The sequence below is a fragment of the Hippoglossus hippoglossus genome, chromosome 10 (assembly GCF_009819705.1).
Source record: "Hippoglossus hippoglossus isolate fHipHip1 chromosome 10, fHipHip1.pri, whole genome shotgun sequence".
Lineage (NCBI taxonomy): Eukaryota > Metazoa > Chordata > Actinopteri > Pleuronectiformes > Pleuronectidae > Hippoglossus > Hippoglossus hippoglossus.
The window spans coordinates 15859180-15875843 of record NC_047160.1 but is presented as its reverse complement, the minus strand read 5'-3'; the positions used below and the strand labels follow the sequence as shown (position 1 = coordinate 15875843).

The 16664-nt window shown below is 41.7% G+C and overlaps 2 protein-coding genes across 2 annotated transcripts; both read left to right on the top strand.

The window, feature by feature from the left end:
* Window positions 1–951: 951 nt before the first annotated feature.
* On the top strand, window positions 952–4431 carry LOC117769828 (protocadherin gamma-A4-like). The gene is made up of 3 exons (XM_034598973.1): window positions 952–1701; window positions 2008–2328; window positions 4321–4431. The coding sequence occupies exons 1-3, from the start codon at window positions 952–954 to the stop codon at window positions 4330–4332; spliced, it is 1083 nt and encodes a 360-aa protein (XP_034454864.1). The 3' UTR covers window positions 4333–4431.
* A 3804-nt stretch (window positions 4432–8235) lies between these two features.
* LOC117769037 (protocadherin alpha-C2-like) lies at window positions 8236–16035 on the top strand. The gene is given in 3 exon segments (XM_034597618.1): window positions 8236–10643; window positions 10645–11517; window positions 14251–16035. Coding segments are annotated over 3 exon segments (2448 nt in total). The 5' UTR covers window positions 8236–9107; the 3' UTR covers window positions 14290–16035.
* Window positions 16036–16664: the final 629 nt, after the last annotated feature.

Genomic DNA, 16664 nt, shown 5'->3' with positions numbered 1-16664 from the left:
ATATCGACATCAGTGAGTCATTATTCAATACCCGAGGAAAAGAAAGAAGGATCCGTTGTAGCAAACCTCGCTACTGATCTCGGCTTGGATGTGAAAACACTGAATCAGAGGAAGATGCGTCTGGACAACATCGCAAATAAGAAATATCTGGATGTGAACAAAGAGACTGGGGAACTGTACATTGTGGAGAAGATTGACAGAGAATATATTTGTCCTGCTAAGTTGTCTTGCTATCTCAAACAAGAAGTAATACTAGAAAACCCAGTACGAATTTTTAATATAGAATTAGAAATTCTGGATATGAACGACAACGCCCCACAATTTAGAAGAGACGTCATACACTTAGACATTTCTGAGTCGACGCCAAAAGGAGAGAGATTCTCTCTCAGTAATGCAGTTGATCCTGATGTCGGGAGCAACTCGGTGGAAACTTACCATCTGAGTGAAAGCGAACATTTTAATATTGAAGTTCAGACCGGAAGAGATGGGTCGAAATTTGCTGAATTAATATTAAAAAAGACTTTAGACCGGGAGCAGCAGGCTGTTCATAATTTAATACTCACAGCTGTAGATGGAGGAACACCTGCTCGTTCTGGTACTGCCAGTGTTATTGTTCGTGTATTAGACACAAACGACAACGCACCTACGTTTGATAAAGCAATTCATAATATAAAAATACTGGAGAATTCCCCCATAGGAAGTCTTGTTGTTCATCTGAATGCAACGGATTTAGATGAGGGGTCAAACTCTGAGATAATTTACTCTTATAGTTTATATACGTCAGAAAAAACGCAGGAAACATTTAATCTGAATCCTTCCACTGGTGAAATTACTGTCAAGGGAATGTTAAACTATGAGGACTTCAGGATTTATGATATGGAAGTTATAGCAACCGACCACGGAGCCACTAGTTTATCAGGACAATGTACCATAAAGATTGTGGTCGAAGACATGAATGACAACCACCCAGAAATATCTATTAAATCATTTCAGAGTCCAGTCAATGAAAACATAGAATTAGACACAGTGATCGCTGTAGTTAGTGTCAGTGATAAAGACTCTGGTGACAATGGAGTGGTTGATCTTCGTATTCCAGATAATATGCCTTTCAAACTGAGAGAATCCTCTGATAACTATTATGAATTAGTGGTGTCAGAGCCGTTGGACCGTGAGAAGGTTCCTGAATATGACGTCACTTTCACCGTCACAGACAGAGGTTCTCCTCCTTTATCTGACAACGAAACTATGACTTTAGAGCTGCTGGATATTAATGACAATGTTCCACAGTTCCCTCAGTCATTTTATACGATACGTGTGATGAAGAATAACGCACCTGGGGCCTTGCTCAGTTCACTCACTGCCTTTGACCCTGACCTCCATGAAAACCAGTATCTGGTTTATTTCATTCTAGAGAAGGAGATAGCCAACACCTCCATGTCCATGCTGTTCTCCATCAACCCAGAGAACGGTAATCTTTACGCACTGAAAACTTTTGACTATGAGATCGAGAAGGAGTTTCTTTTCCACATCGAGGCCAGAGACTCTGGTTCTCCTCCACTCAGCAGTAACGTCACCGTCCATATTGTTATTGTGGACCAGAACGACAACGTTCCGGTTATCGTGTCTCCGTGGCGCGCGCACGGCTCGGTGGTGGAGGAGAAGATCCCCAGATCCACAGATAAAGGCTCTCTGGTTGCCAAGGTGATCGCTTTAGACACGGACACGGTGCACAACTCTCGGATTACCTACCAGCTTCTACAGGTGACTGACGCCACCTTGTTCAGTCTGGACCAGTACAACGGAGAGATCCGGACTATGAGGATGTTCAGTTACAGAGATCCGCGCCACCAGAGACTGGTTGTTGTTGCCAAGGACAACGGGGAGCCCGCTCTCTCTGCTACAGTCACCATCAAGCTGTCCACAGTGGAGACTGTCGTTAAGGCCTACTCTGACATGACTGAGGTGCCTCTAGAGTACGACATCTTCTCAGACCTAAACCTGTATTTGGTGATCGGTCTGGGCTCCGTGTCGTTTCTCCTGCTCATCACCATATTGGTCACCATCGTGCTCAAGTGTCAGAAACCCAAGCCCAGCAATGCGGCTCCTCCCTGCAGGAACAGTGTGATCAGTGAGAGGAACTCCACCATCGCAGATTCCACTCTGGTCTCCAACGATGCCTACTGGTACAGTCTGTTTCTGGCAGAGACCCGGAAAGGAAAGATGGTGGTCAGACAGCCTGTGCCAAAGGGCTCCAGATACATCGTGTCCAGTATACCGAGAGGCACAGGACTCACAGACACTAGCGACTCAGCAGCTTCTACTCTGCAGGTAGGAAATCAAATTACACTTAAAAAATTCCCACATCATTTATTAATATTGAGCCGTATGTTGCTATATACTCTGAACATTTTGTAGTACGTTTCATTAGTTAAAATCTAAAAGTGTGTCCGTAAATCTGAATTTTTTTGTCTGTAATTGTCCATGAAAACTCACAATGATAGCAATTTGTAAAAACTAATACGGTCATGATACTAAATCTTGCACAAACAATATTTTTAAAGTAAAAGGGTGGCGCTGTTCCGTGAGTAAAAGCCCAGACCATGAACGTCATGACAGTGACTCGCTGCCATTACGGCAGATCGTGAATCAGCCGGACAGCTCAGCGGTGCTGAAACGCCGCTCGGAAAACACACTCCTAGTTTTTTCAAATAATGCTGGAATATCGTGTGGATTCAAACTATATTAATATGATAGAGGTCGAACGTCTTCACAACAACAGTCAATAATCCCGGATATCTCCATTGAGACTGATCTAAACACGGACAACAATGCGACCCGATGTAACAATGGAGTCTTGCAGAAGGTACGTGCTGCTCGTGGTTCTTGTTCTTTTTTCCTTCGTTCGTGACATATCGACATCAGTGAATCATTATTCTATAAACGAGGAAATGAAAGAAGGATCAGTTGTAGCAAACCTCGCTACTGATCTCGGCCTGGATGTGAAAACACTGAATCAGAGGAAGATGCGTCTGGACAACATCGCAAATAAAAAATATCTGGATGTGAACAAAGAGACTGGGGAACTGTACATTGTGGAGAAGATTGACAGAGAATATATTTGTCCTGCAAAGTTGTCTTGTTATCTCAAACAAGAGGTTATACTAGAAAGCCCATTACGAATTTTTAATATAGAAATAGAAATTCTGGATATGAACGACAACGCCCCACAATTTAGAAGAGACGCGATACAATTAGACATTTCTGAGTCGACGCCAAAAGGAGAGAGATTCTCTCTCAGTAATGCAGTTGATCCTGATGTCGGGAGCAACTCGGTGGAAACTTACCATCTGAGTGAAAGCGAACATTTTAATATTGAAGTTCAGACCGGAAGAGATGGGTCCAAATTTGCTGAATTAATCTTAAAAAAGACTTTAGACCGGGAGCAGCAGGCTGTTCATAATTTAATACTCACAGCTGTAGATGGAGGAACACCTGCTCGTTCTGGTACTGCCAGTGTTATTGTTCACGTTTTAGACACAAATGACAACGCTCCTAAGTTTGATAAAGCGATTCATAATGTAAAATTACTGGAGAATTCCCCCATAGGAAGTCTTGTTATTCATCTGAATGCAACTGATTTGGATGAGGGGTCAAACTCTGACATAATTTACTCATATAGTTTATATACGTCAGAAAAGACGCAGGAAACATTTAATCTGAATCCTTCCACTGGTGAAATTACTGTGAAGGGAATGTTAAACTACGAGGACTTCAGGATTTATGATATGGAAGTTATAGCAACCGACCACGGAGCCACTAGTTTATCAGGACAATGTAGCATAAAGATTCTGGTTGAAGACATGAATGACAACCACCCAGAAATATCTATTAAATCATTTCAGAGTCCAGTCAATGAAAACATAGAATTAGACACAGTGATAGCTGTGGTTAGTGTCAGTGATAAAGACTCTGGTGACAATGGAGTGGTTGATCTCCGTATTCCAGATAATATGCCTTTCAAACTGAGAGAATCCTCTGATAACTATTATGAATTAGTGGTGTCAGAGCCGTTAGACCGTGAGAAGGTTCCTGAATATGACGTCACTTTCACCGTCACAGACAGAGGTTCTCCTCCTTTATCTGACAACGAGACTATGACTTTAGAGCTGCTGGATGTTAATGACAATGTTCCACAGTTCCCTCAGTCCTTTTACACGATACGTGTGATGGAGAATAACGCACCTGGGGCCTTGCTCAGTTCACTCACTGCCTTTGACCCTGACCTCCATGAAAACCAGTATCTGGTTTATTTCATTCTAGAGAAGGAGATAGCCAACACCTCCATGTCCATGCTGTTCTCCATCAACCCAGAGAACGGTAATCTTTACGCCCTGAAAACTTTTGACTATGAGATCGAGAAGGAGTTTCTTTTCCACATCGAGGCCAGAGACTCTGGTTCTCCTCCACTCAGCAGTAACGTGACTGTCCATATTGTTATTGTGGACCAGAACGACAACGTTCCGGTTATCGTGTCTCCGTGGCGCGCGCACGGCTCGGTGGTGGAGGAGAAGATCCCCAGATCCACAGATAAAGGCTCTCTGGTTGCCAAGGTGATCGCTTTAGACACAGACTCGGTGCACAACTCTCGGATTACCTACCAGTTTCTACAGGTGACTGACGCCACCTTGTTCAGTCTGGACCAATACAACGGAGAGATCCGGACTATGAGGATGTTCAGTTACAGAGATCCGCGCCACCAGAGACTGGTTGTTGTTGCCAAGGACAACGGGGAGCCCGCTCTCTCTGCTACAGTCACCATCAAGCTGTCCACGGTGGAGACTGTCGTTAAGGCCTACTCTGACATGACTGAGGTGCCTCTAGAGTACGACATCTTCTCAGACCTAAACCTGTATTTGGTGATCGGTCTGGGCTCTGTGTCGTTTCTCCTGCTCATCACCATATTGGTCACCATCGTGCTCAAGTGTCAGAAACCCAAGCCCAGCAATGCGGCTCCTCCCTGCAGGAACAGTGTGATCAGTGAGAGGAACTCCACCATCGCAGATTCCACTCTGGTCTCCAACGATGCCTACTGGTACAGTCTGTTTCTGGCAGAGACCCGGAAAGGAAAGATGGTGGTCAGACAGCCTGTGCCAAAGGGCTCCAGATACATCGTGTCCAGTATACCGAGAGGCACAGGACTCACAGACACTAGCGACTCAGCAGCTTCTACTTTGCAGGTAGGAAATCAAATTACACTTAAAAAATGCGCACATCATTTATTAATATTGAGACGTATGTTGCTATATACTCTGAACATTTTGTAGTACGCTTCATTAGTTAAGATCAAAAAGGTTGTCAATCTCATGTTTTCTTTTCTCTAAAAGTCCATTAAAACTCACAATGATAGAAATATATAACGATCATGATACAAAATGTAGCAAAAATATTAATTTAAAACTAAAAGGGTGGCGCTGTTCCGTTAGTAAAATTCCAGACCATGAACGTCATGACAGTGACTCGCTGCCATTACGGCAGATCGTGAATCAGCCGGACAGCTCAGCGGTGTTGAAACGCCGCTCGGGAAACACACTGCTAGTTTTTAAATGATGCTGGAATATCGTGTGGATTAAAACTATATTAATATGACAGAGGTCGATGATCATCACAACAAATAATCCCGGATATCTGCATTAAGACTGATCTAAACACGGACAACAACACGATCCTTTGTAACAATGGAGTCTTGCAGAAGGTACGTGCTGCTCGTGGTTCTTGTTCTTTTTTCCTTCGTTCGTAACATATCGACATCAGTGACTCATTATTCAATACCCGAGGAAATGAAAGAAGGATCAGTTGTAGCAAACATCGCTACTGATCTCGGCCTGGATGTGAAAACACTGAATCAGAGGAAGATGCGTCTGGATATCATCGCAAATAAGAAATATCTGGATGTGAACAAAGAGACTGGGGAACTGTACATTGTGGAGAAGATTGACAGAGAATATATTTGCAATTACAAATCATCAGCGTCATGTTATCTCAAACTGGAAATAATACTAGAAAGCCCGGTAAGAATATTTAATATAGAGGTGGAACTTCTGGATATAAACGACAACGCCCCGCAATTTCGAAGAGACGTCATACACTTAGACATTTCTGAGTCGACGCCAAAAGGAGAGAGATTCTCTCTCAGTAATGCAGTTGATCCTGATGTCGGGAGCAACTCGGTGAAACTTACCATCTGAGTGAAAGCGAACATTTTAATATTGAAGTTCAGACCGGAAGAGATGGGTCGAAATTTGCCGAACTAATCTTGAAAAAGACTTTAGACCGGGAGCAGCAGGCTGTTCATAATTTAATACTCACAGCTGTAGATGGAGGAACACCTGCTCGTTCTGGTACTGCCATTGTTATTGTTCGTGTATTAGACACTAATGACAACGCTCCTACGTTTGATAAAGTGATTCATAGTGTAAAAATAATGGAGAATGCCCCCATAGGAAGTCTTGTTATTCATCTGAATTCAACTGATTTAGATGAGGGGTCAAACTCTGACATAATTTACTCATATAGTTTATATACATCAGAGAAAACGCAGGAAACATTTAATCTGAATCCTTCCACTGGTGAAATTACTGTCAAGGGAATGTTAAACTATGAGGACTTCAGGATTTATGATATGGAAGTTATAGCAACCGACCATGGAGCCACTAGTTTATCAGGACAATGTACCATAAAGATTCTGGTTGAAGACATGAATGACAACCACCCAGAAATATCTATTAAATCATTTCAGAGTCCAGTCAATGAAAACATAGAATTAGACACAGTGATCGCTGTGGTTAGTGTCAGTGATAAAGACTCTGGTGACAATGGAGTGGTTGATCTTCGTATTCCAGATAATATGCCTTTCAAACTGAGAGAATCCTCTGATAACTATTATGAATTAGTGGTGTCAGAGCCGTTAGACCGTGAGAAGGTTCCTGAATATGACGTCACTTTCACCGTCACAGACAGAGGTTCTCCTCCTTTATCTGACAACGAAACTATGACTTTAGAGCTGCTGGATGTTAATGATAATGTTCCACATTTCCCTCAGTCATTTTATACTATACGTGTGATGGAGAATAACGCACCTGGGGCCTTGCTCAGTTCACTTACTGCCTTTGACCCTGACCTCCATGAAAACCAGTATCTGGTTTATTTCATCCTAGAGAAGGAGATAGCCAACACCTCCATGTCCATGCTGTTCTCCATCAACCCAGAGAACGGTAATCTTTACGCACTGAAAACTTTTGACTATGAGATCGAGAAGGAGTTTCTTTTCCACATCGAGGCCAGAGACTCTGGTTCTCCTCCACTCAGCAGTAACGTCACCGTTCATATTGTTATTGTGGACCAGAACGACAACGTTCCGGTTATCGTGTCTCCGTGGCGCGCCCACGGCTCGGTGGTGGAGGAGAAGATCCCCAGATCCACAGATAAAGGCTCTCTGGTTGCCAAGGTGATCGCTTTAGACACGGACTCGTTCACAACTCTCGGATTACCTACCAGTTTCTACAGGTGACTGACGCCACCTTGTTCAGTCTGGATCCAATACAACGGAGAGATCCGGACTATGAGGATGTTCAGTTACAGAGATCCGCGCCACCCAGAGACTGGTTGTTGTTGCCAAGGACAACGGGGAGCCCGCTCTCTCTGCTACAGTCACCATCAAGCTGTCCACAGTGGAGACTGTCGTTAAGGCCTACTCTGACATGACTGAGGTGCCTCTAGAGTACGACATCTTCTCAGACCTAAACCTGTATTTGGTGATCGGTCTGGGCTCCGTGTCGTTTCTCCTGCTCATCACCATATTGGTCACCATCGTGCTCAAGTGTCAGAAACCCAAGCCCAGCAATGCGGCTCCTCCCTGCAGGAACAGTGTGATCAGTGAGAGGAACTCCACCATCGCAGATTCCACTCTGGTCTCCAACGATGCCTACTGGTACAGTCTGTTTCTGGCAGAGACCCGGAAAGGAAAGATGGTGGTCAGACAGCCTGTGCCAAAGGGCTCCAGATACATCGTGTCCAGTATACCGAGAGGCACAGGACTCACAGACACTAGCGACTCAGCAGCATCTACTCTGCAGGTATGGGAAAAATGTACTTAAAATGAGTTGAACTTAAGTTTGTTCAGGGACTATTACTCAAGTCCACTCATAAGTGTCCACAACAGTTGTGGCTTTGTTGGGCTTGAGAATATTTGCTGTCTTTTTTTTTTTGTTTTGGTTAATATGCATAAATAGTTAAATATAACTATGATGAACTGTGCATCAGATCATCTCATATACACATATGAAAGTTTACAAATATGTTCATAAATAATATACAGTTTCCCTTTACTAAATACATGTTCTTTGTTATTTCAGCATGAATTCCTATTATGAATCAGAATGAGTGACGAGGTACATTCAGCCTCCATTGCTTTAAAAAGTAACGATTTGTACATTTTACATTATAAACAGGTGGATGATTGATTTCATCCTGGTTGGCAATGTTTTACGAACAGACACTCATGTGGTAAAACTCAAGGAGCACAAAGGAAAGAGGATGCAGTTATTTACTTTACAATCACTCTATAGAAACTTGAGAAAAACATCTAACTCATTAAACTTTTACAAATAAAATACAACCATAAAATTAATAGAAATCTATAATTTGTTTTTCTGGTATTTTCACTTCCACATGTCGGGAATAAAAGTTCGAAAATCAGAAAAGAACGTCACCAAATAACTCACTTTCAGTCTCTTACAATGTGATCAAAACTGACACATACGCAGCCTTTTTTAACGATTAATTTATTGTTATTACAAGTGAAAATATTCATACAAAACTACTTTCGGTCGCTGCTCTCCACAAAAATACACTTCCTGCTGAGGTCATCGATCACATGATAGTTCATTGGTGGAACGGAAGTCAGTGGTTGCATCCAATGCGCGTCACTCCTCATCTCAGCACGGAGACATACTTTCCCTCCAGAGCCTTGGCTCGTTTCCTCATTCAGCAGGAAGAGGATTTGTCCACGTTTCAGCACATTTCACGGCTGCAAACACGGAATCTGCACGATGGCGCATGATATACAGCGCGTGTTCTGGAGACGGTACGTTTACGCATTTCTTTTTGTCGCTGTCATCACGACCACGGTCTCCGCCGTCAACCACTATTCAGTTCCCGAAGAAATGGAGGAAGGATCTGTCGTCGCTAACTTAGCAACGGATTTGGGGTTGGACGTGAAGACCCTGAATAGAAGGAAAATGCGCGTTGACGCTGTTGGCAACAAAAAATATCTCGACATCAACAAAGAGACCGGAGAGCTGTTTATACTGGAAAGAATAGACAGAGAGTTGTTATGCCCACTGAAGACAACCACGTCTTGCTTTCTTAAATTAGACGCTACGATTGAAAATCCAATACGAATGTTTAATATTGAGGTCGAAATCACGGACATTAATGATAACGCTCCTCATTTCCGACGAGGAACGATGCACTTGGACATCTCTGAATCCAGCCCCATTGGAGAGAGGTTCTCGCTGAATAACGCTGCGGATTCAGATGTTGGAACGAATTCTGTGAAGGATTACCACCTGAGCTCAAGTGAACACTTCTCTATTGAAATTCAAACGGGGAGAGATGGGACGAAATTTGCTGATTTGATACTTAAAAAAGCTTTAGACAGAGAGAAGCAGACTGTTCATAATCTAATACTGACTGCTGTGGACGGTGGAGTTCCCACGCGCACAGGTACAGCCAGCGTCGTTGTTCGTGTGCTCGATGTGAATGACAACGCCCCTTCGTTTGACAAAGACAGATACGTTGTGCATGTGATGGAGAACTCACCGATTGGAAGTCTAGTGATCAAACTAAACGCCACTGATTTAGATGAAGGCTCCAACTCTGATATTGTTTATTCATATAGTTTGTATACATCAGAGAGAACACAAAATGTGTTTAACCTGAATTCAGGAAACGGTGAAATCACAGTGAAAGAGATGATTAATTATGAAGATATTAAACTTTATGAAATGGAGGTTATTGCCAGTGATAAAGGACAAAACTCCTTATCTGGACAGTGTAAGCTGACGATACAGGTGACAGATATGAATGATAATCATCCAGAAATTTCCATTAAATCCTTTCAGAGTCCGATCAAAGAAAATGTACCAATAGACACAGTGATAGCTGTGGTTAGTGTCAGTGATAAAGACTCTGGTGACAATGGAGTGGTTGATCTTCGTATTCCAGATAATATGCCTTTCAAACTGAGAGAATCCTCTGATAACTGTTATGAATTAGTGGTGTCAGAGCCGTTAGACCGTGAGAAGGTTCCTGAATATGACGTCACTTTCACCGTCACAGACAGAGGTTCTCCTCCTTTATCTGACAATGAAACTATGACTTTAGAGCTGCTGGATATTAATGATAATGTTCCACAGTTCCCACAGTCGTTTTATACGATACGTGTGATGGAGAATAACGCACCTGGGGCCTTGCTCAGTTCACTCACTGCCTTTGACCCTGACCTCCATGAAAACCAGTATCTGGTTTATTTCATCCTAGAGAAGGAGATAGCCAACACCTCCATGTCCATGCTGTTCTCCATCAAACCCAGAGAACGGTAATCTTTACGCACTGAAAACTTTTGACTATGAGATCGAGAAGGAGTTTCTTTTCCACATCGAGGCCAGAGACTCTGGTTCTCCTCCACTCAGCAGTAACGTCACTGTCCATATTGTTATTGTGGACCAGAATGACAATGTTCCGGTTATCGTGTCTCCGTGGCGCGCGCACGGCTCGGTGGTGGAGGAGAAGATCCCCAGATCCACCGATAAAGGCTCTCTGGTTGCCAAGGTGATCGCTTTAGACACGGACTCAGTTCACAACTCTCGGATTACCTACCAGTTTCTACAGGTGACTGACGCCACCTTGTTCAGTCTGGACCAGTACAACGGAGAGATCCGGACTATGAGGATGTTCAGTTACAGAGATCCGCGCCACCAGAGACTGGTTGTTGTTGCCAAGGACAACGGGGAGCCCGCTCTCTCTGCTACAGTTACCATCAAGCTGTCCACAGTGGAGACTGTCGTTAAGGCCTACTCTGACATGACTGAGGTGCCTCTAGAGTACGACATCTTCTCAGACCTAAACCTGTATTTGGTGATCGGTCTGGGCTCTGTGTCGTTTCTCCTGCTCATCACCATATTGGTCACCATCGTGCTCAAATGTCAGAAACCCAAGCCCAGCAATGCGGCTCCTTCCTGCAGGAACAGTGTGATCAGTGAGAGGAACTCCACCATCGCAGATTCCACTCTGGTCTCCAACGATGCCTACTGGTACAGTCTGTTTCTGGCAGAGACCCGGAAAGGAAAGATGGTGGTCAGACAGCCTGTGCCAAAGGGCTCCAGATACATTGTGTCCAGTATACCGAGAGGCACAGGACTCACAGACACTAGCGACTCAGCAGCTTCTACTTTGCAGGTACAAATGACCACTCACTGCAGCTTGAATAAACACTTAATCTAAATTTTTCAATAATGGTCCCTGGTATAATGTGTCTTTCAGGAAATCCCCTCTAAAGCAAAAAATTACGATTAAAAAGTGAATAATAATTATACAACAGGAAACTTACTTCCACATAAAAAGAGCAAAACTCAAAATTAATATCAATTAGTACACAGTGTGCCACATACTTTTTCATTTATGTTATCCTTGGCAGTGTTTCACATGTGACACTTACTTGTTCAATGTTTGTGTGTGTGAACTCCCATCAACTGCCATAATAATAATTTCAGTTCTCGCATTCTGTGTCTATGTACGGTAGGTTAAAAAAATCTGTTAAAAGTTCCGTCAACTCCCTTAATATATAACCAGTGAAAGAAGCAATATATTTGCTGCTCGAGTTAAATGTGCATCAGAAGTTAAAATAAGTTTTTCAAAAAATTAAAACAGGACTTTAATTTATATACATTTTAAATAGAAAGTAAATGATCACAAGCAAAATAACATGCATATCATTAAATATAAAGTAAACAGATAAGAATATTGGAAGTCCGAAGTTTCCCTTTTGCTCCAATAAAATATTGTAAAACTGTGTTTGCAGTTTTGCTGTTGTTTTATCGAGCAAAACTGAAACTGCTTTTTCATTCAAAATAGTTGAGGGACATTTTCATATGACTTTTGTTTGTGGCCTGTGTCGGTGGAAACATTGGATTATATTCACAGTCTAACACGGAACAAATATTTGATACACAGAGACCCTGATTTATTTTGGTCTGCGAGTGTAGACTCTTGTGTAATGTTTAATAATCTGTCCAATTCTTTTATGCATGATTTGTTTTCAAGTACTTGGCATATATAACCTAATGGACTAAACAGTTTTTCCCTCTGTACTAAGCAATGAAACAACTTTGGTGCATTCCTGCAGACATGTGCCCTGCTTCTTCTGTGGTGCACGTCTCCTCTCAGTTTCACAGGATTGGAGAGTCATCTATCCATATATCCATATATCCATCTATCTATCTATTCATCTACCTTATATATTTTCTTATCTATCTATCTATCTATCTATCTTATATCTTTTCTAATCTATCTATCTATCTATCTATCTTATATCTTTTCTAATCTATCTATCTATCTATCTATGAATGATGGTAAGTATGCTGCAGGAACAAGTATATAACTAAATGTAATCTGTTTAAACCCAGTCATATGAGTAACTGTCACAAGATGCATTATCTTTTGCTGATAATGTTAAATCTGTGATATACATGTATGTCAAACATTTAACGCTTGTGCCACGACACCAACTCTGTGATCATACACACACACACACACACGTATCATTGTCTGTGCTTGCATTGATCTGACAATTTTGTTTTTTCTTCCCACTCTAAAGTACCCTAAATGAGGGAAGTCCATTCTGCAGTTGGAGGTATGCAGGAGTCTCACTCCCCCGCCCCGGGTGCCCTTTAATGAATGATGTTTTGAGTGGATGTTTGTTTATCCTTTTGTCTTGTCTAACTTGTTTTGGAGAGGGAGGTTTTATTTGCAAGGCTCACATGCAGTTTGCTGAATCCCCACATTTCAGTCCCTTTTACTCATATTTCATTATCATCCTTAAACCCCACTAAACTGTGTCTGTGTAAGCTCACTAACAATTGTGATTATTACTTCTGACACTATTTCAGGATCACATCCCTTCCCTAATGTTCTGCTATTTGACACATTATTAAAATACAGCCTCAATGACCATCATGGATCTCAGGGGACAGAGACAGTACACCATGATAGTCACATAGGTACAGACATAACAATATTCCTGGGGCGATTTGATGGCTAAATGCTTCGGGCACATACAACACATTTACACATTCTCTTTGATGCCTGGCCGGCTGGAACATTTCCTGCATGTCTTTCCCCTCCTCTCTCCCCTACATTTCCTCTATCTCTCCACTTTCACAGGCAAAGAGAAAAGGCACGAAGGCCAAAAGCATATACGTACACAAAGAGAGACAAATCACCACACACATTTCTTTTAGGCTCATCCAGTACTAATAATTCAAACACCAGCATGCAGCTCCGTAATATAACATAATCATTGATTACAGTTATAAAAAATAACCCATCCCTCCAATTAACATTTTCTGCCTTTGCTGTTTTAACAATCAGGCTTCTGTTATCAATAAAGAAAATATTGATTTGTCTTTAACTGAACCACTATGTTCTCAAAAGGATGTTCTGCATACAAAGATGAATCTGTGTTCATCCCCTAATCACTCATCACCCTCTTGTCAATGTTTGAATGTGACTGTGCTGTTTTTGAATGATAGGGTTCGTCAAACATGTAAATTGTCTGAGTGTTACTGACTTCACAGATCGGCACTTTTGAATTTCTATCTGCTGTGTAGTGTGAGTCATGACCCAATTCTTTGTGCAGGAGTGGCGCAAAGTGAAACCAGCCACCCAGTTACCTAGCAACCACTCTCCTCCACGTAATACTGGAGCATGGTTTTCATTGATAGACCCACTGCCTCACCACTACATGTTTTCGAGGATCGTCCCGACCCTGTCCCCCACTTTGTCCTCTGCCTGAAGCCCCTGTCTTGAGTGGCGGACGTCGGCTGCATGAAATGTATCAGTTTGGCTGGTCACAGGGTTGTTAGCGCCGGGCTCCTCCTTCAGATTGATCTAATTCTCTTGTCTTGTCGGCAGGGCTCCACCACCAGCAGCGGCAGCCGCAGCTCCACGTAAGGACACACACCTCCGACTGCATCCCGCATCTATGCTGACATGACGACATCACACGAGGAAAAGAGGAAACCCCGACCCTTGCACAGCCATCTCCATCCTGCTCGGTCCAGTCCCTGTTCCTGTTCCTGTTTCTCGCACTGTGCAGTTGTCATGCTTCAACACCGAACAGACTGTGGTGGATAATCAACGACGCGACCCTCCCCCTCTCTTTCTTTAAGCACATACAAACCCAATCAATAACGTCTCTCTGTCCATTCAATATGCATGAGACTGCAGACTGCACGGCTTCAATCACACTCCCAAGACCTTCAAAAAATACAATTTCAAGAGGAGAAATTTGCAAAGGAGACTGTACATTAAAATTGCACCAGTGGATATTCAAAGAAGCCACAACAAGGACTATTAGAGTGAACACGGGAATGGTGACATGCCTTTAAGAGACTGTTTTCCCTCTCTAAAAAAGAAACACATGTTAATATTACATTTCTTACCTCTGTGCTTTGTCTTGCTCCATAACAGCATTGATGTATTGTGTATGTATGTGTAAGTTAACAAAGAAGTGAAACAGCACAATTAACTAAACGTGAAAAGCACCAACCTAATATTTTAAAGTGTGAAACTAAAGTGATTCAGTATTTTATAAATGTGGTAGCATTTAGTAGTTTGTTTTGTACTTGACTTTGGGCTTTATGTGTGAGCTATAGGCCTACATATATGAATGAGTGCTAAGAGATTTATAAATTAAGTTTACCAGTACGTCAGCCATTATGTGTTATATCTGCCTTTTCAGTTGTTTTTGCATGGAATGATCAAAGTACTTTTATAGTTTTAGGTATTTTATGATATTGAGCAATCCATTGTCTAGAGTTAGACATCATCTGTTTAGTCTTTTTCTAAACAAGATAGAGGACCACAGTTTATGGGACCATGATATGAAGTACAAGAGTGTTAAACCTCCTTTTTACAAAGTCCCAAGATTTTCAGAGACGGTCAACACATCTGTAATCTCATTCTGACAAGAGGAGAATAGCTGTCAGTGGTGGGACATTTTTTGGGATTTAGAAAGTTAAGTGTGCTCTCAGCTTAAACTTAAGTATACAGTGTGCTTGAATGTTTTGTCCACTCAGACATTACTGGAGAATATGACTGTAGGTGATTAAAATGAAGACAGTGAGTCTTTGAAGATGGATTGATTAATTTCTCAGTGTTAGTACTGTGTACAGATAACAAACATTTTAATTTGTTAAAGCCAAAGTCTGGATGTTCCTTGATTTCGACATCTTCTGAGTTTGTGTAACAAGTTGAAAACTCATGACGACTTAATACTGAAACAACTTAGTCGTGATTTGATGCCACTCAATGAAAGCTGTGCTCATGTGTATGACTAACTTCCTTATGTATCTGCATATGCAAAACATATATAGGGATATATCATATATCATATCTGTATCTATACATCTGCCTTTTCACTCGAACAAAATCAGTGCAACATGTGCCATCCGATTTATGGGCCAACACCTGTGTGAAAGCAAAACAACAGTAGTCAAACTCTTTAGCACAGCTCACATTGCATTACCTGTATAAAGTTTTAATGTGTTACAGGAAACATACAGCGTCTGCATTTGTATAGTGGTGCGTTCATGGTGCAATATGTAGTGACTTGTAAAATGTGAGCTTATTGTATGCTATGGTCTGGTCTGTACGATCTAATAAATACAGAAACCTACATAGAAAATGCTAAGTTAACGGTGGACTTCTGAATCTCTCAAATGGCATAATGGCATTAATATGAGGGGAGTTTTAATTCTGGCCTAGTTTAACGTATAAATCAAACTACATTCATGTTGACACTGTTAAATGATTAAATGGTGAGTTTACTTTATTTGTTTCTGCCCCACCCTTGCTACCCAGTCAACAAACTTAAGTTTAACTTCATGATATATCATAATGTCTGTAACTTCTTAAACAAACAAGAGGCACTTCTGCTTTGGAACAGTATGATGTTCCTGTCTGCATGTATTTAATGTAATTGAAGTGCTGTATGCCTATTGATTTTGTTGATTCAGGGACTAAATGATCATTCATATAATAGAGTGATTGACTAAGGAACATCATTTCTACAAGCCTGTATTTTCAATTTATAAAAAAGACGTTATGGTGGCACATTGAGGTTCACATAGCATAGTTTTCCAGATATTCACTGAATCCAGTTTTACTTTTTTGTGGACCATAAATCTAAACAGAGTTAGAAAAATAAAACTGAATGAATACCAAATTATCCCCTCACACAACACCTGGTTTATGACACTAAAGGAGAAGTTGTTGAGTGTACGTGTTGAGGTTTATTTGCTGGAGGAAATGGCCAGTGTTTTTAT

Excerpts from the sequence above, each read along its gene's own strand:
- LOC117769828 (XM_034598973.1), top strand. The coding sequence starts at position 952 with ATGAATGACAACCACCCAGAAATATCTATTAAATCATTTCAGAGTCCA. Across the intron at positions 1,702-2,007 it reads AAGGCTCTCTGGTTGCCAAG|GTGATCGGTCTGGGCTCCGT; the intron begins GTGATCGCTTTA and ends AACCTGTATTTG.